The sequence below is a fragment of the Phasianus colchicus genome, chromosome 1 (genome assembly GCF_987193195.1).
Source record: "Phasianus colchicus chromosome 1, bPhaCol1.hap1.1, whole genome shotgun sequence".
In the NCBI taxonomy this organism is placed as follows: domain Eukaryota; kingdom Metazoa; phylum Chordata; class Aves; order Galliformes; family Phasianidae; genus Phasianus; species Phasianus colchicus.
This window is the reverse complement of record NC_143436.1, coordinates 37129767-37156310: the sequence shown is the minus strand read 5'-3', so window position 1 is coordinate 37156310 and position 26544 is coordinate 37129767. Positions and strand designations below refer to the sequence as shown.

General features: G+C 38.7%; 1 protein-coding gene and 1 long non-coding RNA gene across 2 annotated transcripts; both read left to right on the top strand.

Moving 5' to 3' along the window:
• The first annotated feature begins 4153 nt into the window (after positions 1–4153).
• On the top strand, positions 4154–14263 carry LOC149919508 (zinc finger C3H1 domain-containing protein-like). The gene is made up of 6 exons (XM_090136696.1): positions 4154–4204; positions 4319–5072; positions 9324–9743; positions 12163–12227; positions 12491–12689; positions 12888–14263. Exons 1-6 carry the CDS (start codon positions 4154–4156, stop codon positions 13127–13129), a joined length of 1731 nt encoding a protein of 576 aa, XP_089992822.1. The 3' UTR covers positions 13130–14263.
• Positions 14264–18016: 3753 nt separating this feature from the next.
• On the top strand, positions 18017–26035 carry LOC149919507 (uncharacterized). Its single transcript, XR_016463620.1, has 3 exons — positions 18017–18161; positions 20989–21142; positions 23784–26035. It is a non-coding gene; the product is annotated as an uncharacterized LOC149919507 (long non-coding RNA).
• Positions 26036–26544: the final 509 nt, after the last annotated feature.

Genomic DNA, 26544 nt, shown 5'->3' with positions numbered 1-26544 from the left:
ACCTCATGTGACAACCTTGACATCCTCACATTTTAAAGAAGTCTTCATTAGTAACTGCTAGGTAGTGAATGATTTAACAGTCCCCAAAAATAGATTTCTTGTCGCCAAGTGAGTACCAATGTGGCTGATCTATTTTTAATATTAACTCAGGAAAACAGGTAAAGATTATAGTCTACTCTCTGTTTTGAAAAGCTTTTATAGTCTTCTGTAAATTATCTCATTTTTATCTCATATCTTATATAAATATCTCATGTTTTTAACTTGCATTTTGAACTCATACAAAGGAAAATTTCGTAAGGCCTTTAATATAATTTGCTTGGATGTGCAGCTATGTCTTCTTTTTCTCTTTTTCTTAATTTTACTATCTTCTGTAATGGATAATTCAATTTTGCATGTATTTTGAAGTTATTAATTGCACTCAGTAACTTGTTTACAATCAATGATTATTTTGAAGTTGGATGTCTCTTCTTAGGTATAAACCTCTAAGCCTCTTCCATCTCAGGAAGATTTCTTCACGTAGGTGTCTGCTTAAATAAATAAACAAACTGAAAACACACACACAATACAGAAGTATGGTAGGAACACAACTACAAAGCAATGTGAAATTGTGCAGTTTTGCACAGTGCCAAATTACGGATTAACCTCACAATCCCCAGAAATTCAAATACAATCTTTCTGTAAAATCCCTTTATCATAAAATGTAAGACCCCAAACCTTATGAAAGAAACATTTAACAGTCACATACTCTGCCCTCACCTGTTTCCCAAGCCCACTTTTTAGCCAGTTCATGTTTTCCTAAATTAGAAGAAAACCTAATCGTCATTATTTACATGGTGCCCATCATAATTAAAATTACAATTATTAGTACCAAGAAGAAAACAAACAAACAAAAGGCATTGCACTCCATTCATTCCAGGAATGTTTTTGGAGAATCATATACAAATTATTAGAGTTCAAACTGTCACAAGGTCAAGTAGGAAAAGCCAATGAATATGAATAAGCGCTTATTAGTAACATGTGAATAATCCGCATATAGTTATGTGTCCTGCTGCAATGGGCTGGACCCTGGCCAACAGCTACGTACCCACACAGCTGCTCACTCACCTCCCCACCACCAGTGGGAGAGGGGTTTATAGGAAGAACAAAAGCAAGAAAACTCACAGGTCATGAGATAAACAGCTTACAAAAAGAAGCAGTGCAAAGGAAGTCAGATGCCACCTTGCAAAAGCAGATTCATGTCCAACCTGTCTTCAAGCAATGGCCAGCTTGGAAGACAAAAAGCAAACTACTCTTCTGCTTCCTCTACTGTACTAGCATTGTGGTACTAGAAGAGATCTAACATCCATTATTTTTGGAAATGTTGCCCAATCTTTAAATCTCAGATTGTGCTTCCAAAAGACAAGATTCCATTCTGCTTGTAAGAATTTAAGAATTTCATTTAATGCAGTAAATGTTGCCTTTTTTTTTTTACCTGAAACTTGAAAAATATATATTTTTAACATTTTGTGGACCAGAAATGAAGCATATCTAACCTCATGCTACAATATCATTGGAGACCACTAATTCTAGTATTTTTATTATTTGTTTGTTTGTTTGTTTATTTTGCTTTGGACAAGTAATTTGAGATACCTACCACAAGAAAATAATAATATGGTAATGTTTTATGTCAGGGATATTTAAAACTTTACAAGAAATAACACTAGTAGGATTAGTATTGCTGCACTAATCGTCATTGTTCAAATTTGTAAAATATGCAAATGAGTGTTATCTGCACTAAAGCCATTTAACCATCATGTGATCTTTGCTGCTTATGTTTAAATACAAAACTTATTACCAGCTGTACAAGCTGAGTCACATGAAGAGATCTGGATGATATATTTTAATTCAATAAGCCTTAGCTGCTTATATACACAGATGTCAGAAATTCATTTTCATAAACATACTATTTCCCCAATGCTTTTTTGCCTGTGTCTAGAGGTGCAGAAAATGTGCAGGAAATATGATAAAGGAAAAATCAAATTCCATGTTCTATACTAAGACATATGCTTTCTGATATTTTAAATTGTTCCATTTGACTTTATTGAAAATATGTTCAGTATTTAAAACAAAAATTGTGCTCCAGCAGCTATAATAGATATCCTTCGAGTGTATGAAGTCAAATACATCAAAGAGAAAATTTATTTATTTTGGATTTCATCTTACATTTACAAACTGCAACAAAACCTCACAGAAATTCTTGATCTATTACCTATGGTATAAATGTGAAAGATTCTTAAATGCTTTATTTTTGAAAGGCAGTTTTCAAATGTTTGTGTGCTCTTGTATAAATATGTAGATATCACAGAATCACAGAATCACAGAATTGCCAGGGTTGGAAGGGACCTCAAGGATCATGAATCTCCAACCCCCCTGCCACATGCAGGGCCACCACCATTCCACCTCATGCTAGACCAGACTGCCCAGGGCCCCATCCAATCTGGCTTTGAACACCTCCAGGGACGGGGCATCCACAACCTCCCTGGGCAGCCTGTTCCAGTACCTCACCACTCTCTCCGTAAAGAATTTCCCCCTGACATCCAACCTATATCTCCCTTCCCTCAGCTTAAAACCATTTCCCCTTGTCCTGCTGTCAGGATATGTAGACATATCAGATCAACATGTTCTTTTTCCTCATGCCATTTTATTCCCTTTATAGTAGAGAACATTATCAATTAATCAGTTTATTAATAATGATGAATACAGTGGAAGAATAATCTTCCTGGAAATTCAGAAATAAAATTGCTTGCCTCATAACCCTATAATGGAGGAAAAAGGAGACAATATCATGTAACTGAAATAGAGTATCATACTACACAATACAGTGCGATCATATAATACCAAATGACATTAAAAAACACTAGAAGATTTTCAGGAATCTTCTTTTTCAGATAGTCAAATACCTCAGATAGAAATTTACAATGCAGATCACATACTGGCACTGAATAAATTCAGCTCACTTGTTGGATGAGTTCTGGGCAAACAAACAGCAGTATTGAATGGAGTGGGAACACCACATGGGGTTAACTTCCCATTGAGCTACTACTTCTCTGCCAATTCCTTACAGTTTTGTAAGCACTTCTCTTCCCCTCTGCAAAATGCTGAAATTGGTATCTACTGCTGTGTGAAAACACTTAGAAACAGAGTTTGCTGTCTGTATACAAAGGAAATGGAAACCACGTACATGCAAAGCTCTGGGATGCCCAAATAAACAAATAGCTCTTGGGAGGGAAATTTCTGCCCTTTGCAACACTAGAGCTGGTGATATTGAAACATTTGTAACCGCAGCTGATTGGATTTCAGGCACAGACGGGGGAAGCTAACAATGTTTTAGAAGCTCTTCCTGGCTTTCAGCAGCTGCTTCAGAAAGTAGGTCTTGCACTCATCTACCAGCCCTTTGTAGACCTGTTGAGCACGGGTTATCTAAAACAGGGTGACTCAACAGTTTATCATGATTTCTAGGGGTTGCATCCACCTGAATAAAATTGACACGAAAAGCACATCACTGTGTTATGATGGACGATTGCCAAAAAAAAAAACCAAAAAAAACAAAAACCTTTTTCATCATTCTTTTTTGAAACTATTTTAATAGATTCAGCACTGCTTTAGATAAAAGGTGTTGGAGAGATTTAGGACGCGATATACAGATTCTATTACTCTGAATTTGTAATAAGCCACATCACTGAAAGAGCACCTGCTCTTAGTCATGCATTTGTCCCCTTGGGTCAAAAGAAGAGGATGGGTGCGCAAAGGGCCTTGAGCACATAGCTTTGGGCTTCACAGCACATAGGCATCATCCATTTCTTGTGCTGTATCAAAATGATACATAGAGAAAGAAAGAAAAAGAAAAAAATATATAGAAACAAGGAGATTTGATCAGTTTATTTTTTATGGCACTCATGTAGCACGTTATTAACTGAAAAAAAAAATAACCATTCACTCTTGGGAAAAAGAAAAACACTGAAAAGCGTCAGTCTTCTCTAAGATTCTTCTCTAAGATTCAGAAACATACGCGCAATCACCACACGGACCACGCAGCTGCTCACAACTGTTCCACCGCCCTCCTTTTCCAGGCAGCACGCTTCCCCTCAACAAGATGGCGGCCTCCTCCACCGACATGGCGGCTCGAGTTTCTATTGGCGCCCGCACTCCCACCGGCCCGCTATTGGTTGAGCCAGAGGTCTTCCCCGCCCCTCTCGGCCCCGTCCCGAGCTGGGAACTACATTACCCAGGGTGCCTCGCGCTCGGGGAGCCGTTTACAGCCCTCGCGTTCTTTTTGTAGTTGCGTAACGGGGCAGCGGGGACAGGGCGTGGTCTCGCGAGAGCTCCGCGCGGGTCGGGGCCGCGCAGGGTGGGCGGCTGGGGAGGGGGCGAGGCGTGTGGCTGCCGTGCGCAGGAAGCGAAACCGGCCGCGCTGCTCTCGCTGCGCCTCGCCGTTGGCTTGGGCTCCATGGCGGCCGCGGAGGCCGCACCCGCGGAGGCAGCGCTGGATTCTAGCGGGCTTTCCCCTAAGGAAGAGGGAGAGCTGGAAGACGGCGAGATCAGCGACGATGACAACAACGGCTCCGGGCCGTGCGGCGGCGGCGGCTCCGAGCCCGGCGGCGGCCTGGCGGGCAACAGGCCCTACTCGAGGCGCAGGCCGCCTCCCGGCCTCCGCGGCGGCATCTCCCTCTCGTCCTCTCGGCGCTTCCCGCGGTCGCGGCACCAGCCCCCGCCCGAGATGGGCCACCTGCACGGCCACGGCGGTTACCGGCCGAAGGACTCGTTCCGCTCCCACCCGCCGCCTCTGCCCGCGCCGCGGATGCCGTCGGGCCCGCACTCGGAGACGGGTCCCCGGCTCTCCTTCTGGGAGCGCAGCCACAACGCCCTGGACCGATTCCGCTTCCGAGGCCGGCCCTACCGGGGCGGATGGCGCTGGGGTAGGAGCCGGGGCGGCGGCGAGAGGGGCGGCAACCCGCCGGGAAGGCCGCCCGGAGGGGGAGGCTGCGCTGGCTTCAGCGGCGGCCAAGGCTGGAGAGAGCCCTCGCCTCGGAAATGTATCCTTCCTTCGGCCGGGCGGTGGCGGCCCGAGCTGCCGGGTGGGCCCGCTGTGTCAGCGCCGTGCTACGTGGCCCAGGGCGCGGGGAAGGACGCGGCTCCTTGGGCTCTGCCTCCCGCCGCCAGGGGCTGCGGACAGCCGGGCTCCCGCTGGGACGGAGCTGCAGCCTGCCCGGCCCGAGCAGGGATAGAGAAAAGCGTAGCCTGAAACAAAGCCCTGCTCTGTTGGGTTCGAGGTGCTGCTGTGCTAGCCCCAAGTGAGCCTTAGGATGCGGCGTCAGTGAGACAGTGTATGATTGAAGTGTCCTAGTTGTAAAACTAAAGCGCCGAGCTTGTTAATTTCCCTTATTGGGCAATGAAGGATCTGCCCTTCTTTCATTTTCACTTGCAGCCCTTCAGAGGTTATGTGTAGCTAAAGCCAAACTCACATTAAATGTAACTTGGGGCTCTGTACACAGGAAGTGTGTTACGTGGGAGTTCGGGTAACATGGAATGCCCTGTTTCTGTGTAAAGCCACACCCAGTGTTTCTTGAAGATGTTCTCTACCAGTTGCTCTTGGATAAGTTTGGTGAGGTGATTTCCATCAGTTTTAAAGTTTTCTCCCGTTAAGAGCAGAAATAGCAAAAGCAGTAGAAAAAGCTCTTCTCATTTTCCAGAACCACTATAGGAAAAAAAACAGTTTTGATGCCAGCATGGGGAGCAGTGGTGAACAGACTTTGGGACAGCATGGCACTGAGACTTGATACAGCTGCATAGTTGCCTGAGAACACAGATACTAAAAACAAACAAACAAACCACCCAGCAAAACTTGAGCAAAAGAATTAGTGGTTAAAAGGTGCTTTCCGGAATCTTATGCTGCTTTGTTGACAGCTGTAGCCATAGTTGAAAGATGTGACTTGTTTTTTGGTTGTGCTGCTAGTCCCAAAGAACAAGCATTTTTTTTTTCTCCTACTTGTGCTAGGACTTAAGGCTTTGAAAGCTACTCATTGGTTCCCTGTGCTACTTTGGAGCCAAGATTATGTATCTGTGTCAACTGTTCTTTTTTGGTATGCAGAGAGAATATGTAAATTAGTGATAAAGAGCTGCTCTTAATCTCATCTGGTGATGTTAAGAGCGTTCCTGAAACCTTCATCACTCTTCATTCAAGGATTGTTTTTTATCTTGGAGGCAGGGAATGAAGATGTGATTTGCCCAAGGTTGCACAGTACAACAGTGCCAGTGCTGAAAATAGATGCTATAGCTCTTAATTTGCAGTGTTGCTCAAAGTACAAGAAAATAGTTACTTTCTGTGTAATTTGCAGGGGCAGATATGTTAGTCATTCTCAAATGCCCTTAAAGTGCTTGATGCAGATACAGTCGTCTTAGACACTTCAAGAAATCATGTCAGAAACTGATAATTCAGTTTTCAAACCAAGTGAGCAAGGAAATGAATGAAGTCTTTTATTGCTGATATGTAAGATGCACTCTTCTGTTTAAGTATTACAGATGCTTTTCTAATGCTATTGCCCCTTCAGTCACATTTGGTTCTAATGGATTAATTAAGAAAGGCCCATGATTTTCTCTCTAAAATATAAATTATGTTTTTTTCATGTCTTTGCTATCCAAATGAGTTGGTATTACAGTATCCCTACATATAGAGGTACTTCCATATTGCTGATGTGAATGGAGGAGGGGTGCAATTAGCAAGTGACTTCAGATGAAACGCTCACATGAACTGGTACGAGGAGGTTCACTGCATGGGGTGATATTTGGAATTTCACAGGACAAGTGAGAAATGTGAAGGTCAGCTAACAAACTAGGGCTTTTTTTCTTTACTCATGTAACTGTTACTTTGTGTGCACTCTGTAGGAGTGGAAATATAAATGAATAGGAGTAAGTCACTTATAGTTAAAGAATTATTTTTCTTTGGATATTAGCTTTTAATAGGTTTATCTTTTTAATTCCTAGCAACTTTAATGTGGAGCTGTTGAATGAGTCTTCTGTAGAAATTCTTATGTAGAGATTCGTAGAGTTCTGGGTCTGAAACATGGAGCCATAGTGTGACTTAGTTTGCTGTTGAATTTTGACCTCTTCCCTTTTCACATTTTTTTTCCTCATCAGTTGATCTCTTGTTGGTTGTAGTTTGTTGGCTCTCCAGTGTTGATAGAAGAACTGTTGTTCTAATGCACTCCTGTCTGCCTCTAATGGCACTCATCTACTCTTGCACTCTGTATCTAGAGCTATATAAGAAAAAAAACCCAGCAAACCTACATCTACAAAACACTGTTGTGGTTTAACTTTGCGGGCAGCAAAGTACCATGTGACCCAATGGGATGACTGAGAGAACTGAGAGGTAAAAAGGCAAAAACTTGAAGGTTGAGATAGTTTAATAAACTTAGAGAGAAATGGGAGAGGAAAAATAAAAATACAAAAGGAAGTGGTGCAAAATGCGATTGCTTGTCACTGGCTGATGCCTAGCTAGCTCTGGAGCTGCAGTAGCTCTCCCCTAACCCTGGCTCTTTCCCCCTACTTATATTGCTGAGCACAATGCCAGGTAGCACAAAGCTACCCTTTGGCCATGCTAGGACTTAAGGCTGACCTAGGTTCTGTCCTCTCCCAGCTTCTGGCAGAACAGCTTGAGAAACTGGAAGATCCTTGTCTGTATAAGCACTGCTCAGCAGCAACAAAAACATCAGTGTGTTATCACCACTGATTTCATCCTAAATCCAAAATAAACATGATAGCAGTGACTGAAGAAAATTAACTATCACAGCTAAAAGCCAAAACCACAACAAACACCTTGAGTACCTTTTTGAGAGCTGTAGCGACTTCATTAATCCAAGCTTAAAAAAACTTTTCAGAACTTTGTCTTGTTACCCAACTCCAGATGTCTCCAGAAACTGTTTCAGTATTGAAGTTATCAAATAATTTTTAGATTTATTTTTATTAGTTGTGTTAAGTTAATCAGCTTCAGATTTTCCTGTCACTCATGAAATTACAAATGTTTTGTTAGAAGCAGAAACCTGTGAGTTTGACAGAATTCTTAGGTAATTTGTGGCTATTTTTCACACAGCTTTTCTATTTTGGATGTATTTCCAATATATTTGTAAAACTCCTCCAGTTTTTGATTGCCTTGTGGATTTAATGTATTTTTATCTTATGTGCTGACACTTAGGAGAGCATTGTTAGAGCAGGAGATGTTTTATTATACAGATTTGTTTATGTAGGATAAACAGCAAGAATCTTTAGTCTTAAAATAGTGAAATATCCAAGTTGTTGATGTGTTCTATGAGCTGAAAACTAAGTTGCTTTCTTCTCTACTTGGGACTTTTTAGATAGGTGTTACCTATTTTAGCTTTTAGTTTTACTCAAAATATTGACACCATGTTGGAAGGAGGATTTCTCATAACTTACTTTGAGTTAGTGCTGATATTATGAGTTCAATGAGTCAAACTTGACTCACTATCCTATATTGTTTTTTTTTCCTGGTGGTAATTATTTTAGTAGATTGTTTAGCTTTCAACTTCAAGAGAGAGATTTTTAAGGTAGGAGAAGCAGGAGTTAAACTCAATGATCCTTATGGGTCTTTGTCCAACTTGGGATATTCTGTGAAGGGTAGCTGTGTGCAGAACACATTTTCATGATGAGGCTCTCACTAAGAATGTTTCCACTGCCTGCCCTGAACAGCTTGACTACCTATTCCCAGCAGATACAAATTTTCTTAACAATGTTTTCTGACTAATTAATACTTCCAAATCCTCTCTTAAGTGTTTTGATTGCAATTCTTTCACCAACATTTTTTCTTCCCCACAGCCGTTGGCTATGTGATGCCTTACCTCACTTGTTGAGCTACGGTTTCTGCAGTCTTTAATTGTGCTGTGGCTAGATGTTAGCATTTATGAAAGGATGAAATCAATGAGAATGAATTAAACTCATCTTTTTCAGATGATCAGCTGGGCAGCCAGGACTAGAGTTAGGACCTCTGGGAGTTCAGCTTGCTCTCTTCTTATCATTACAGCAGTTATCCCAAGATAGAGAAGGCGTCTCAGGAATTTTAGGATATTCTTTTAAGTTGACAATATGAGAAAAGTGTTTATTTTAGCTGTCCATATCTGGCACTGATGTATCTTTTATGTGCTGCTATTATTTATAGATGATATTTTTCAAGCTATCCTTAAGACAAAACTAAATCAATTTAAGTTCTGTTAGTCATCGGTCTTATCTTTGCTACGGGAATGTTATACATGCTCTTTTCTTAACTGGTAATTCAGCCAAAACTTTTGGAAGGTCTCCATCTAGAAAACAGAACTATTCTTCTAAAAGTGAAAACTCTGTGGAAGAAAGTTTTGAGGATCTGCTTTTGAAGTATAAGCAGATACAGTTGGAGCTTGAGTACATTAATAAAGATGAAAGATTGGCTCTGAGCAACAGGGAAGAAAATGAACAACAAGATGATAGTAAAACAGCGGACACTGAGGACCAAGTAACTGTAGAAAATGACAGTATTAAAACAGATGCTATAAAAGAAGCTTCTCCTGAGGAGAAAAATCCGGTTATGGCCTTTCAGGCATTTGAACTGAAACCTCTCAGACAAAAACTGCCCACTCCAGCTGAGAGGAGCAGGTTAAAAAAAGTCAAAGAAGGAACAAAGCAGTCATCGCAGAAATCTGAAGTCACAGAATCCACTCAAGGTAAATACCTGTAAAGTTCTTGTAGCTCATTTGTTTTGTTGTAGTTCTTTTTGCATGCCTTAATCTATCATATTTGTTAAGTGTTCGAAAGTAATGTACTAAATAACATTGTAATTGAAACTAGTATTTTAGTTTTAAGTGTTATAGTAAGTCTTGCTGTATTGCCTTCCTCTTCTGTGTAATTCATCAAAATTGCTTGGAAGCATGGTTGTGGTGTGTTGTTTTATTTATCTCTTTGACAGATAAAGACCTTCTGGTAAATGTCCTTGAAGTTGTTTTTAAGATGAGCAAACTGAGGTAGTTAGCTTAAATTTCTTAATTTGAGCCTCTATCTACATGATGCTTACTGTGTTGGAGGATGTGCTAATGGATGCCACTTGGCATCTTATGGTAGCTAATTTGTCAGTGTGCATAAACTATCAATTTGAGTGGGAAGAGACAAATTGCTAAATGAATGGACTAAGGATACACGTGAGTGATTTGTAAGAACATGAAAAAAGGTAGGACTAGAACACTCAAAGTCAGAATGATTAATTCATGTGTGACTTCAGTATGAGAATTGAGAAGGGAGATATTTTTTAAAATTAAGATCCGTGAAGAGCTAGAGAAAACTGATGATTACTAGATAAACCATCCTAGGTATTTTTCTCCTTGTGTTTTTCCCATTAATTAAACAAAAATTCTGACATTCTTGAGTAAAGAACATAATTTTTAATGGGAGATGTGGAGGAGCAGGGGCAATTGATTTTGACCATACGAAGAGGGAAAATGGTAGCTTGCAGGAGAAAGTTGCAAGGCAGGAATAAAAGACCTATTTCAAAAGCAATAGTCTGCAAGAAAATCTGCCTTCAAAGTTCAGAAACAGTGAGAAAGAAGGTACCTGGTCATATGATAGGGGAAATATATATTGTAATATGTGTACTAAAAACATCTGGATTTTTGCAAACCACTCAGTTAAATGTATGACAAAGATGATATGAAAGCAGGCAGAATGCACAAGAAGGAGGCCTTTATGGCAATGTAATACATGTTTCCAACGTAGGAAAAATCTGGATTTTAATTATTGCAAATTAATGAGTGTCAAATAAATGCATGCTACTTGATTATGCATATATTAAGACATCAGCAATGTTCATTTTTCACGAACTGGTTTCTTGGATGTCCTGGTCTTCTAGAGTTGAAGAATTTGTCTTAAAACTGAGTAAAGCTTATGTATTCTAGAACTAATTATTTGTAGTTCAAGTCCACTGCATTGACAGAGGCTTTACAGTGTTCTTGCTCTCCTCTTGCTTCTCATTGGTCATTCTGCCTGTGTCTTCCTCTTCTAGTTTACATACCATGTCCTTATCTGCATCTCCTCACTTCCACCCTGTGGACTGAGTTGCTGAGAACTTTGCTTAATGTAGTAACTTTTTTTTTTTAGAATGCAGATGGGCATTAAATAATTATTTTTCTCGCTCATGTGTGTGTTTAAAAAAAAAAAAAATAATACATGCATGTCCAAACATTTTCTGTGCACTGTTTTTATTTAAGTATAAGCTGTTAGTATATTTCAAGCAACCTCTCTGTGACTTTTCATAAAATACTGAGAAGAATGAAAGCTGTGCTGATTGCAGTCTTTCCACTGATGCAACTTTCTTGGTGAGGAGCCTTTTTGAAGAAAGGCTGATACAGGAGAGGGTTGCAAAGCTTCTATTTGTTCATACTTGTGTATGTTTTCCATTATAAGTATACATTACAATGTTAAATATACTATTGATTTGTATATATAATAATACTATTGATTGTGTTAATTGGAATCAGTTAGATTTCATAAATGATATAGCACTGTATATGCTGTATGTAAATATGTAAAACATAATAAACAGATTCATGGCTTTTGGGCAGTTTAACAAATTGATTTGCCGATATAATTATGGGAAAAGCATTACTATTTGCTTTTCACTTTCATAGGATAATTTTATATTTGGTGAATGAACCAAGTACATTCTTTCTGCAGCATTGAGCCTTTATTTCACTCTGCAAACAACTGACCCGTTACTCAAAATATCTGCCAGTTGAATCTGAGATGCTCAGAGCAGTAACTGATGCAAGATGCTGGTTGTGGATGGCGAGAAGCCTTGTTCTTGTCTTGTTTCTTGATCTGTTCTGCTCTGCTTCTTGGGGAAGTACAGCCAGAGGACTATTTGAAGAGTCAAATCTTGCCTTAGATTTATGCCTTCTTGATGATGCAGACTTCATCAGATACACCATTAATGTTTTTAATGTGCACATATGCTTAAAATTACTTAATTCTGTTTTATGTAGTGTAGTGTACCATTGATATTTATATAGTGTTTGTGTAGATTCATTTCTGTATTTAATATAGTTCTGTTGTTTCATGAGAAGCGACTTGCTCAAAACCATTTTCTTTTGAAAGGTGCAGAAGACAAAGAACAAACATCAGTACGGAAACCTAGCAGTTCAGATGTAATCTCCGAAAAGGTAAGAAAGTAGTCCCCTGTAAATAAGGAATCATTGCTTTACGGTATTATGATTTTTTCCAAACTGTAGTCCAGAAACATTTCAGTGATAGAAGTGGTTGATTCTATGAGAACAGCACTTCACCATTAGAGCAGTATTTTAATCTTCTCATAAGAAATGTAGAGACAAACTTTTAAAAGACTTTCAAAAAACATATTCACTTACTCAATGACTTAAGTGACACTTCTTGACTTTGTCTCATCCTTTTTTTTTTTTCCTTCAAGAAACTGCTTGATGAGGAGGAGGAGATGTCTGAATTGCAGCTTAGGCTTCTTGCACTTCAGTCTGCTAGTAAAAAATGGCAACAAAAAGAGCAACAGGTGATGAAGGAAAGCAAGGAAAAATTAACAAAAACGAAAACTGTAACACAGAAGGTCAAAGCCAGTGCAAAAGCACATTCAACAAAAAAGACAAGTTCTACAGGTAATAAGTTAATGTTACTGAAATTGGAAACTACAACAGACGCTCTGAAAAAAGACATAGTATGTTTTGTGAAACAGTGAATTCTGAGCCATTCATTCTTCTGGAACGGTCTTCATCTACTCAGAGCTCCTCAAGGTTCTAGAACTTGGAAAACTATTTAGTTAAAGTAGAGTTAATTGCATATCTTTTTACTTAAAGGCAAGCAAACTTTGAGGAAACAACAGACAAAGACATCAAAGAAGATACAGCAACAAAAGGAACAAGATAGGCGACAGAAAGAGGAAGACCAGAGGAAACAAGAAGAGGAGGAGGAGAGAAGAAAGAGAGAAGAAGAGATCAGAAAAATCAGAGACCTCTCAAATCAAGAAGAGCAGTACAATCGGTTTATGAAGCTAGTTGGAGGAAAAAGGAGATCAAGAAGCAGGGTAATGAATTTATAGTGTCATGTGTGGTGGTATGTTTGGGATTCATGACTGATTCCTGTCTTTATGTTCCTCCTGATATCACTCTCACTAACCCTTATCCCCTTAAAACTCAAAGCACATAGGTCACTGATAGCACTGCCTCTTGTTTCTTTCTATGGAAACTACAACAAATGGAAAGAACACAATAGCACTGTTTGATAGAGCAAATTCTCAGCTACGAATGCTTTCTCAATATAGTCTTTCTTTGCTTAGATTGCAATTCTGTCTTCACACTTTTAATTTCTTTGTCTACAACCTCAGTGACCTACTGCTTTCAAAATGTCATCCAAGCTTTAATTTCTTGGTAGTATTTTTTTAATCTGTCAAGGTACTAAATATGCCCAGACACAAAAAATAATCACTTCAAACCTCATTACAGGATAGCAGAGTTGTGTCAACTTTCTGAAGGGCCAGAGTTACTGCAGTGGTGGTCTTGCTGTACTTGTAGGAGTCTTTCCTCCTTTCTTGCAGCTAGTAAAATGCACTTGAATCATCACATTCTGACTTTAAATCATAGCTACATTGCAGAGAAAACAAAAAGACAGTATTTCTTCAGTGTCAGTTCTTTCATCATAAAGCTGCTTACAGCAGTTGCATCTGTATCAAGTGGTTTGTGCTACTGGTGCTGTAATTCCATTTTGCGTTAGAGCTAGGGGAATTGTGACTCCCTGTTTGAATTAATTTTATACAAGACTTCCATGAAATGATGGGGAAATTGAGACTTGAAGTGTTTAAACATTCTAAAAATCTGTCTACCAACAGATACACTGTATGCCTCTTAAAGATGCAAAATGAAGAGCCTTATGAAGTAACGTTTACCTGTTCTGTGTCTTTTCATTTCTGAATATTAATTACTACTATGATTTATTAGTTAAATGTAAGTCTCTTGGCATGATTTAGTGTGATATGTGTCTCATGTGGGACAAATGAAGGATTTGTGTCCTGAAACAGCAGTCTTAACAACAGCTGGAAAGTGTTTCAACTAAAGGCACAAATTCAGCCTTGCTGAAGATTATCTATGTACAATTTTGAGTTCTTTATAATAAAAAGTAGTTTAAATGGTCTTGTTAGTTACCATGGCATATTTAACAGAAATGATCAAGAATTTATTTCCTTTCCAGTGTTTAAGAAACATGTAACCCTGGCAATTTACCAGATAAATGACTTGATAAATATTTATATCAATATTTAAAAATTGAAATGTTAATACTAATGTAGCAGAACTAACTCTGGTGTATTTGCTCTTCCATCTTCCAGTACTTGAAGGGAGCTTATAAGTGGGAGGGGGACTGACCTTTTACATGGTCTGATAGTGATAGGACAAGGGGGAATGGCTTTAAACTAAAAGAGGGGAGATTTAGGTTGGATGTTAGGAATACATTTTTTACTCAAAAAAGTAGTGAGGTACTGGAAGTGTTTGCCCAGATAAGCTGTGGATGTCCGATCCTTGGAGGCATTCAAGGCCCGGTTGGAGGGGACCCTGTGCAGCCTGATCTGTTGGGTGGCAGCCCTGCCCACGGCACAGGGTTGGAACTGGATGATCTTTAATGTCCCTACTAACCTAAGCCATTCTATGATTCTATGATTCTTATCTCCAAAATTGTCTTTTAACCTCCATTTGAGAAATATATCTGAAATCCTGGGCTGAGTTGTTGTGGGATGTTTTATGAGAACAGGACACCTTTTGAAGGACAACTGTGATACACTGGTTAGATTCTCCTGCCATAACCTAAATAACTGATTTTTTTTTTTTACCAACTCTACGTAGTCTAGGGGCTGAACTAGCAGCTGCCTGTGTAGTGGTAGTCAACTCCAGTATGTTTTTTGAATGTGTTTATTCAAATAGCCCTTAGCTGCAGTATTGCTCTGTTTAGTTTATTGCTTAGTTTTTGTTTTCCAGCTGTAGCAGAGACTGGATACTGGAATTTCTGGTGGAGGGACAGAGGCTCTTACAGGAATCGTACAGCTCAGGCTTATACTGGCGAGACTGTACAGCCATGTGACCATGATGAATCACAACCCACACACTAATGCAAAGAGGAGGCATGTTTGCGGAAGATCCTTCAGCTTCATTGCTCCCATACCTGAGTTAAGAAGCACTGGAGCCAGTTTAGAGAGGCATGCCAGAATGCTGTCCTGGCATATCCACAGATCTCACATCTTGGCTTAAAGCCACAGATGCTGCTGCTGTTGGAGTTTACAAGAGGAAGATAAGCAAAACAGCTCTAAATGCCTGGCATGAACAAAGTGACTCCAATTATGAATTCTGTAGCAACCATAACAAGAATAATGTTGACTTTGACTCCTACTCCAGCTCAGAGACTTCTGTTACGTGTAACTTCATGTGTTACTTGAAACCAACATTTTCCTGCAATTACTTAGTAAACATTAAATTTTACAGACAAATTAGAAAGTGAAAAAGAAAGAAACTTGAAATTCTATATTTGGAAACTGAAGGAAGCAGGCACGTTTTGGAAAGTAATGAATCTACAGCTCTTTGCCCAAATACTATGTTTAAACTCCTGCTTTCTAAATGTTGCCCTTTGTTTTTTCTTGGTCTTGAAATTAAAAAAAATCATCACACTTCTAAGGTTGTTTTTTTTTTTAATTTAATATTCATCTAGTTATTGACAGTATTGTGAGTTTAGAATTTACGTACTTAAAATGCCATCTTGAATCAATGACAACAGTGATACATGCAATATGTACATTTCATATACAATTTTTCCTTATATGTAAATATACACTTCTGGCTTTTGTAGCTGAAAAGCTTGTTAATTTAAAAATGGCAAGTAACTACTGCTTGAAAGTTTCTCCCTACACTTTGAGATACAAATACATACTTGAAGTAAGAAAGAAGATCAAATCTAAAAACAGTATGATATTGTTATAAGTAGCTTGGGTATTTGTACAGATAGAGGATACAAAATACAACCAGCACAGAATCTAGAATTAAAAATAATCATGGGGATTTAACAGGAGACAGGAATGTGAGATGAGCTAAGGCAACATGATAAAGTGAAGTTAATAGCATGTTACTGTATATAGCCTGCTAATTAAAATTAACTCTTTTGCATTCATTCTTATGAACGTATTAAAATTCATTAGATTTGGTGTTTTACAGCATAATGTTTCCAAAGTTTCACAAAATAACTGTTCTGCTCTTCTTTGCTTTTCTGCCTCTTTTCTCTCCCTTTGTGGTGGTACTCTCCATTTCTCTTCTCTGCTTAAACATTATTCCTGTCTGTGAGAGCTCTGTTTTTGTCATGTTATTCTTTTTTTCTTAGGGATATAAATTTAATAGAAAGTGCTAATCTGACCATGGAATAATTGAAACTGGGTTTATTGTATTTAATTGACTACTTGAATCACCAGACTGCTCTATCTTCTAAGGGACATCCATATTGTATGAGTTTTTTTCTACATTCTGTCCTGAGTAAGGAACCAACAGAAAATTAGCTGAACAGAATATGCTTTCATTTCAGTACAACAGCACTTCCCCAAATGAAAAAAAAAAAAAAGAAAATCATAAAATACCTAAACACTTCTTCCAGATAAAGAAACGACACCAACAGGCTGTCAAGTCCAATTGTTTGATGGACTTACGTATGTTTAATGCTAGAGGCTAATACCAAAACACAGCGTCTGTGTGACTAAGATATTTCAAGTAGTTACTTATCATGCTGTTTCTTTCTTCTGAGATAAAACTGCACTCAGCTGCACTATAAGCTTTAGTAGGGGTAACCGCCAGCAAAGTCAATAGGTGATAATGCTTCACTTGCCAGTTCTCCAGTCAGGGAACAACTTCATATCTTCTGCTCCTCTTCTCCAATGTTATTTCAGTTGCTGCAAGCGATTCTGCCTTTTCTATGTAAAAGATATCAGGATGCTTTTGTAACAAACCAGAGAAATTACATAAACTCCAGGATGAACCATTTGTGTTCAAGTGCTGTTCAAGTCAGTGAAGATGTGTTACACAATGTGCAGATCTGACCCAAAATCTCAAGGCAGATGCTGTTAACACCATCAGGCTGATGTATTTTCTTACTAATTACTATTTTAAAATCAAGCAGTGAAAATTGCTGTTTGATTAAAGAAGAGATTGGCTCTCAAACCCTGATTAAATGATTTTTTTCTCTGTACTTTTTTGCTTCATGCTCCCTATTAAATTTCCACTCTTTTTTTTTTTTTAATTGCTCCTAAGAAATTAATACAGAAAGTGGGTATTTCTTACTAGTGGCAACTATCTTTCAGAGTGGTAAAGCAGAAAAGCCCTGAGTTTTGGGTTACCCTTGCCTTTTGTTTACATATCTCCTTCAAACCAGAGGATGAATTATTCTCAAATACTCACTAGACAGACCAGCAATTGGCAAAAATCCAGCTTTTACTGAGCTGATGTACACACAGCAGAGAAGCACAGATGACTAAGGTGCTGTCCCTGCTAGTTTGCTTCAGCTGCCTGAGCCATTGCAATTTGGACTGATTTTAGATGCATGGATGAAAGTGGTACAGTTCATGTTTTCAGTGATGAGTAAGTTCATTTCAGTTGAATTATGTGATGAATACTTATGTGTTACTGGTAGTTCTGATTGGAAAAAAAAAAAAAGGTAGTAATCACTTCATACATAATTGAATGTAGTCCATTTATATTTCTTTCAGTTGATTAACACAACAGATGTTACTGTTTATGTACAAAATTCAGTTCTGACTAGGGAAATAGAGAAAAATAGCTTTCTAAATTCTTTTCTGCAGTTAAATATTCTTCTGGTAAATGTATAATCCATTACATAAAACCTAGTGAAGCGTGCAAAATGCCTCATAAATCAACTTCAAAGCAGCTTTATTTCACTGTTTCAGGTTATTAAAGCGTGGATTAGCAGAAAATCTAGTATCAAAAGCAATCTGAATTTTAAGCTGAATGATTTATGATGTGAAGACAATATTGGTATAACATTATGAATGTGATACTGCATCTGAGAATTAGGAGCATCATTTATGAAGATACAGAGTAAGTACTGAAGTTGTTCCCTCTCTTTGAATTACATATTTTGCATTTCTGTAGCAGTTAAATCATAAGAGGTTAAAAGAGCTTCACTAACATTATGGTTCAGCAAAGGTAAAGGGAAGGGAATAATACTGGTGTGTTCATCCAGGCCACATGAGAAAGTGAATCAAGAACCACATAAAACCAGATATCCGCCAATTCTTTTCATACATAATGAAATGTTATATTAAATGTTCTATTAAACATTTGTAAAAAAATGCTATGAACCCTAACCAGAGTGTCTGGATTCTTCAGTAAAATCCATGATGCTTAACCTCCATAACTGGCAAAGAAACTGCAAGGAAAATTCTCAAGAGGATTATCCACCAGAGTAGTGCACCTAGATTCAAATGCACAGCACTGTGAAGACTTCCACACACTTCAGATATTGTAGAAACATTATGTTAAATCAGTCTAAGGACACAGGAAACCCTACATTGTAGTAGTAGCCTATTAAAAGTACTACATAAAACAGCGATGTTCAATATGTTTTTAAAGTGGACTACTTCTCTTCCCCATGGTGCAACACTGCCAAAAGGATATATAAGGATATGATGCTATAAGTAAGATTAGAATACAAATTCAAAACTACTTATTTGATTTACAGTAGCTTGTAAATTATGTACGTCTAACGTACATCTGAATAATTATATGTTGCTTTATACCTGGACAGTTGTTCAGAGTTTTCTGTTAAACCAGATGAACATTATGTGCCGCACAGACTTAGCTCCACTTTGCAGATAGATGAAATCATAAGTTCTCTGAGGCAACAAGCTGAATTGCTGGAAATATAATCTACACTTTAATAATGAACAGGAAATACTTTATATACGAGAATACAGTAGTTTCAATTTTGTCAGCACAGAATTTTAGTCCACTCAGGAAAATACCTGGATATCTAACTTAAAACACTCCTAGATCTGAAAACGTTTTCACTACAGAAACTGGATAATTATTTAAGAGATGTTGTGATTTTCCGTAAAAAAAAAATACAAGTGCAGAGTAAAGAACAGAAGTTTTACATAAGACATATGGCTATAACAATGTGCACTCAAAAGTTAAGCAGAAATATCCCTTACCTTTCAAGACTTCTGCTCAACCCAGATTCAATGGAACTGCTGCAGAACAAGTGTTTAAAAAGCAAGACGATCTCAAGTTCTATGACAAAGAATTGCAGATTCCCAACATTCTCTACAGCTGAAGTCTTATCAGAAGGAACGTTCAACTATCTATTCTGCTTCTTTGCTATGATAATTTAGCCACATTCTTTCAGCCACAAACAGCAGCGATGCCACAGCAACACGCCCTGCCACGAAGCAGATAAGAAGTGGAGAAATCAAGTGGCTAACTAATGAGGTGGAGCCCAACTCACAGCTCTCCCACCAAGACAGTGTCAAGTAAAGGGTTTCTTTTCTTCTTCTGAATTCAGAGATCCACCCAGTGTCATAAATTGGTATTGAAGTTGCAGTGCCCTGTCACTGTGCCAAACACTTAAGGTGCCATTGTTTTTATCTCAGAAAAGGTTGTGATTTTGACTTGCTGTACTAACTGCCCACAGTAAGTACATTCTTAGTTTGTGAAAGGAGTTTGCATATACTTTCCATCAATGTCATAACAAAGATAAACAAAACTTGGTGTTCTGCTTTTCCACATAGATCTGAGGTGATACTTCAGTTTTTGGAAGTTCAGGACATTGCCATAACAAGTGATTAACTCATAGCTGCCAAGTTTTCCCCCATTTGGTATTTTTTCTCGATGACATAGGCACTGGATAATACATATGCAGGAAGGAAAATGAATTGAATTCAAACAAGACCTTATCAGAATAAATCTAAAAAGAATAAAAAGTGAATATAGTTAACATCCTTGGTTATTTTAGTAGATCATGTTTTTTTACATATATTTTGCATTCTTCTGTCTTGAGATTTCAGCCAGCCTGCTTTAATGTTACTTTCTTGAGCCCCACACCTGTGAGTTCATTAACCTTTCTGGAATTTAATTTACAAATTTAATTTCTCTTATATCAGCTACTGATTTAGTTGTAAGCTGGAGCTGACCCAGTCTTTGTGAACAAAGTACTCGTTAAAAAATAAACCACTCTTTTTTTTTTTTTTTGCCTAAAAATTCAAACACAAAAGATGTTTGTCAAAGGCTTTAGATTTCTTTCTTGCAATTTAAGAATTTGCATTACGGAGTCGGCACTATCACACAGATGCACTTTTAAATAAGTGCTTGCATCCAAGATCCTGAGTTCAACTAGTAACAAAAAGTTTTCTATACAACTAAAAGCCACTGGTTATGATGGTCACTGATTCATGTCTTAGGACACTCATGATGCATGTACAAATTAAAGTTTAGCCTATGTGGGCCACTCCCTTCCCATTAATTAAAGCAAGAAGATTTCTTTTTTGTGCGCTCCCTCTGCAGTCAGCTAACGCTGAACTGAAACAACTGGTAAAGACATTTTTCTTTGCCCGTTAACTATGAGAGAAGACCTTGGTGACAATTTTATACTGCCAAATAAATAAACAGGGCCTTGAAGTAGCTCAGGCACTTGACCTCTCCATAATCCACACATTGTTTAATTGCAGGTTTGTTCTCCAGCTGCACTTGAATTGCTCCAACCAGCTGTTTGTAGGAGATCCCCCAGAGACTGGGTTAGTTCTAAGCACAAGTTGGCCTTGAGGCCAGGGTCTGTACCCATGCCCCCCTCTTTAGCAGTACGAAGTCAAATATTAGCCTTTACTTTAAGCCTTTGTGAACATCACCCTTATCTTGTGTTTTCTTGCAGTTTTAAAGATGCATTCTGCCAAGTGAAGGCTCCTGAGTTTTCCTGAAGACAGTGCAAACAACAGGTGTTTAGAGCTAGACAAAACATTTGAAATTCTTTAATTTTCCAGCATTTTCATCATTCAGAACAAGCTGAAGAATAACAGTGAAGTGCTGTAAGTAAAACTGAAAATATTGTCCTGGCACTAACGGTCATGTCATGCTTCTCTACATATGGATTCAGTTTTCCAGAAATGCAATCTCAACACTTTTTACAGCTACAAACTGAAAAGCATAATTCATAATCTATTTTGTATTATAATTTTTGTAACTAATTTATTTTTTGCAAATTTGGCATCTTTAATATGTTTAATAGTATAAATGTTGATATGTTTAATAGTATGAATTACTGAGTGTAAGTTTTCAGGCAGGCTGGTGGACCAGGTCTAATGGGATGCATTTTTCAGCTGTTAGGAAAAGACATCTAAAGGAAAAAAAAAAAAAAACAAACACCAAACAAATAAAACAGATGCTGCTGCTGCTTTATTATTTTTTTAAATTGGAAAAAAATGATCCAGATATCCTGATTCTTCATTATCTTTTAATTCTTGCCATTTCTCACCTTGTCAAATCCCTCCTTTTGAAATGGAAAGCCCAGCATATTTACAAATTATGGTTAACAAATGGAGAACAAATATTACTTCAGTTTTTCAGCCAGCATTTCTTATTTGCTGTTCTACCCTTAAACCCACAGCATTGTGATGTGCCTCTTGCAATGGAGATGCACATGAATGTTGAACTGTGCCAGAACAAGATACTAGAGCTTGTTTAGCTTCGAGAAGAGAAGGCTCTGGGAAGACTTCATTGCAGCCTTGCAGTACTTGAAGGAGGGGGACTGACTTTTTACTCGGTCTGACAAGGGGGGAGGGGGTGAGGGTGATGGCTTTAAAGTGAAAGAGGGAGATATAGGTTAGATGTTAGGAGGAGATTCTTCACTCAGGGTGCGGTGAGGCACTGGCACAGGTTGCCCAGAGAAGCTGTGGATGCCCCATTCCTGGAGATCACAGAATCACAGAATCACAGAATGGCCAGGGTTGGAAGGGACCTCAAGAATCACGAATCTCCAACCCCCCTCCAACATGCAGGGCCACCAACCTCCTCATTTAATGCTAGACCAGGCTGCCCAAGGCCCCATCCAGTCTGGCCTTGAACACTTCCAGGGATGGGGCATCCACAACCCCTCTGGGCAGCCTGTTCCAGCACCTCACAACTCTCATAGTAAAGAATTTCCCCCTGATGTCCAACCTAAATTTCCCCTCCCTCAACTTAAAACCATTTCTCTTCATCCTGCAGTTATCTACCCTTTCAAAGTGTTGATTCCCCTCCCCTCTGTAGGCTCCCTTTAGGTATTGAAATGCTGCAATGATGTCACCCTTCTTTTCTCCAGGCTGAACAAGCCCAGCTACCCTGATCACCTTTGTGGCCCTCCTCTGGACCCTCTCCAACAGCTCGCTGTCTTTTTTGTACGGGGGGCTCCACACTTGGATGCAGTATTCCAGATGGGGCCTGGAGATGTGTGAGACTAGGTTGGATGGGGCCCTGGGCAGCCTGATCATGGTGGTGGTTTGGAACTGGGTGATCTTTTTTTAAGGTCCCTTCCAGCTTAAGCCACTCCTTGAATCTATGATCTCAGAGATGTTCCCCTACAGAATACAGTCATAATCCTTTTTGTAGCTGAAGGGCCTCATCCCCACATGCTTTTCTTTCAAAACTGCCTTATTTTACAGAGACTGGACCCAGAAGATGAAAACGATGGCTAGCTTGGGCAGAGGTACCAGTCACACCTCAGTTCCTTGTGTCAATCTCAGGGCAGTGGCTCTATTGCACCTGACATTCCCTTCCCCTCTCTTGCTGGTGTGACTCACATGGCGGCTCATGCTCACAAAAAGGGGTTGTGTCTGCAGCAGTATAGAAAGTTGGTTTGCAAATGGTCCAAACCAAAGTTGCTGCACACCCAAAACAATGGGATCCCATTGTGAATTTCTAAGTATATTTTATACAGATAACCAAGTGCTGTAAGTACAGATACAGTCTTGTAATCATAAACATGTTCTTCTGATGGGTAGAGGCCATGTAGAGTCAGTGTAGACACGCAGATACTGCTGCTGTCACCAAGAAACTATTGGTTTGATTCTTTGATTTGGCATACCCTTCACACTACACAGTGACCGAGGGACTCGGTTCATAGAGCACATTGTTCAGATGGTCTGTGAAGCCTCAGAAATCTAACAGCATTTACACTCAGGAGCTGTTGAAAGGAAGAATTTTGATTTAAATAAACTGCTCCAAATCTGTAAAGTAACTGTCTTTAAATGGCCAGATCTCTACCATGGTGTCAAGGCACATAAGCCACTGCATCTACCCAAGCTACAGGTGATTGATGATGGCATGATGAATTATTAGAAGGTTCTAGTGAAACGTTTGTGATCTCGACAGTAAAATAAGCCCTTCCAGAACCTGACTCTGAACTGCGCCACTCTTGCAAGCCCAAACTTGAGTCTACACTGAGGCAATACACAGACAACTGAAAATCAACAGAAAGGAACCCAGAAACACTGTCCTCTGAAAGTTGAAAGTCATTGTATCACCGCGTGAACTATAAAGATACCCTTGAGTTGGCTTATCATTACAAGAATGACGTAGATGTTGCAAAATGTTGGGTGTGTTTCAGTGTTCCTCACCACTCTAATGAAGTTGTCACCATGCGTCCTATAGCATGTAATTTGTTAGTTAAATATCAGTTTGCAATCCCCACAGGGCAGCAATTGCTTGTCCAAGATTATCTGATGACAGTAAGCGGAACTGATCCAAGTCAATCCAATCCAAGTGTGAAGCTCCAACCATGCCCTCTACCTGGGACTGGATGCTCCTGAGAACAGCTGCTATTTGAAAGCAAATGCAACATACGGGACATGGTAATCATACCCAAACTGTGGATTTTTAGAATAATATTATTTGGCAACTTATTGAACTGATTTCAACTCATCTTCTATAGCTGCTTCCTTAAAAGCCTATGCTATTCAAGGCATATTTGTATACCCATGGCTCTGACAAGACTGGTTTGGATCATGTTATATAATAACCTCAGCTATTCAACATTTTTTTCTCTCCCTCTGAATATTATCAAAAAATGTGAGCTATCTCAGAACATGAAAATTGTTGGGCTGTGATGCTTACCATGCATGAGGTGGTAAAAACTATTAAAAGAATAGTAATTTGCCAGCTATTACTTAAAGCAAATTGTCAATAACACTGTGGATTCTTTTTACCACATAAGGAATGAAATGTCTGATATTGTGCAGTCAAAATAGGTTAAAACTTGGCATTATGCTGGCTCATAGGGGTGAAACATGCACTGTTTTACCTTATGCCAGGCAGTTTTCAAACCATCTAGGATTTGAGTGTACACATTAAAAAAGAGGCAGCCAAAGCATAGCAATCCACTAATTGGAGGTTATGGAACTGCTCTGTAAACATTTAAAAAGTTAGGGTTTCTAGGTAAAAAAAAAAAATTGTACAGTATTTTATTCTTATTATCATTGTTGTTTGTACTGTATTTGCAGTATTAAAAAATGAAGAGTTACTGCTGTAACCATACTAATCCCAGCCTTGCAAATGGGATTCATGTAGTAAACAAGAGGTGGAAAGAGAAGGTGAAATCCAAAAGTTGATGCTGCTGGACACCTAACTCTACAGGCAAGGACAGATGGTAAGACAGCATAGTCTTCATTAGAACAGCCATGACACCTGTGTCTTGTCTGTAGAACACTAAAAGTCTCTCAGAATAGTAAGAGAATACAATCTCAAAGAGGGAAAGTGGCAGCAGGCTCCCTGAGCCTAAAAGTTTGACAAGGGCACAGCAGTGTCACAGGACAGGCAAGCTGAACAGAGATATGTTGAGACCACAGGGCGACTCAGAATCATGAAGAACACACTGGCACAACTGCTGTAACAAAGTCTCCTCCTGCATAGATGCTGCTCTGCCATATCAGTCCCTTTACAAAGCCGATTGTATCTGCTGTAAATGTTTATACTTTTAAATTTGTATTGATAGAGAACTGAACCTCTGAAACTCTGCGCTGTCTTCCATAGCTGTAGAAATAACCCACTTCTGCCTGACATAAATCTGCAAAATAGGCTGCGTGTTTATTATGTGACACCAGGGAAAGAGTGACTTAGTTGAAAAGCATTTTGTTATAATACAGGAAAAGTGAGGTGATACATTCTGCAGTTTTTACACTTGAGAAATTACTACTTATATAATATGTGGAAGTTATATAAAGTGAAAAGACAAGTCCTTTATTCCCAAGCTAAAGATATGCATTCTCAGTCACCCAGAAATACAGTTCTGAAGGGCAAATAAAGAAGAAAACTTTCTTTCCCAGTCAAAATGAAGAGTTATTCATTTTTATCCACTCTTATAACTCATCGTGCCCTCCATCCAAAAAAAAGCTTGTAGATAAGGGCTTCTGTTATTGTTGTAACAATTATGAGTTGTGTCTGAGGCCAGTTTTGTCATTCTTTGCTCTGAGTATATGCTGTAGGAAATACTACTTTAAAAATGTTCATACTGATTAATGCTAAGAACTGATAAAAAGTGCAGAACACCTCAGTGTATTGCTTCTCATCATTTCCATTGTGCTTTTAACAAAGATACTGGATGTTTATATAGATGAAAATGCTGTAGCACAGTTTTGCCTGCCTCATAAAAAGAAAAGTCTCATATGAGGCTTTATGGTGTGGTTTAGTTTTTTCACTTCTTTCTCGATCCAACATTTTGCATGCAGCCCATGGCAGTATTTACATTTGATTGAAAAGCTACACTTGATTTTATTATTTAAAAACATGCTGATTTGCACGGATAGTTTCAGATTATCTCTTTGAAGTATTTTGGAAGTATTAAAAAAAAAGATTGCAGACATAAGATCTGTCATCTAGAGCTAATATGACATTGACTTTAGCATCCATGTGCCATAAATAACATTTTTCTTAATCCTTTATCTGAAGAGGAATCCGACTCCAAGATACATAAAAAATAAAAAAAATACATGCCTATGTTAAGCCAGCAAATGGATAAAAACACTATAGGATATTTCTAGCTCTGTATTTAGATCAATCATGATTACATGTGCACACAATCCGAAGAATTAAGTGATGCTATTCATCCCTGTACAGGGCAAAAAAATTCTTTATGCACTCACTAGGGTCTTCGGTGTTAACTTAGATGTACTAGGTTCAAGTACAATACAAACTCAGCTGAAGTTGTCTTTGCCTTAATGATGGCATGAGTTCTACAGTTAAGTTTCTGACCTTGCTTACTTCTCAGCATGTCATTCATTTCTTTGAGTCCTTACAGAGAGGCTTATTGAGAGTCTCAAATGTCAGTGAGTTCCTCAGTTGTTGACCTCATGATAAAGGAATGGGCATTATGCTCTCTGGAAGCAATTGGAATTCTTTTTAAAACATATCACTGGAAGAAGTTAACTGCTACTTGAGTACGTGTGTTCCATTTAAAGTT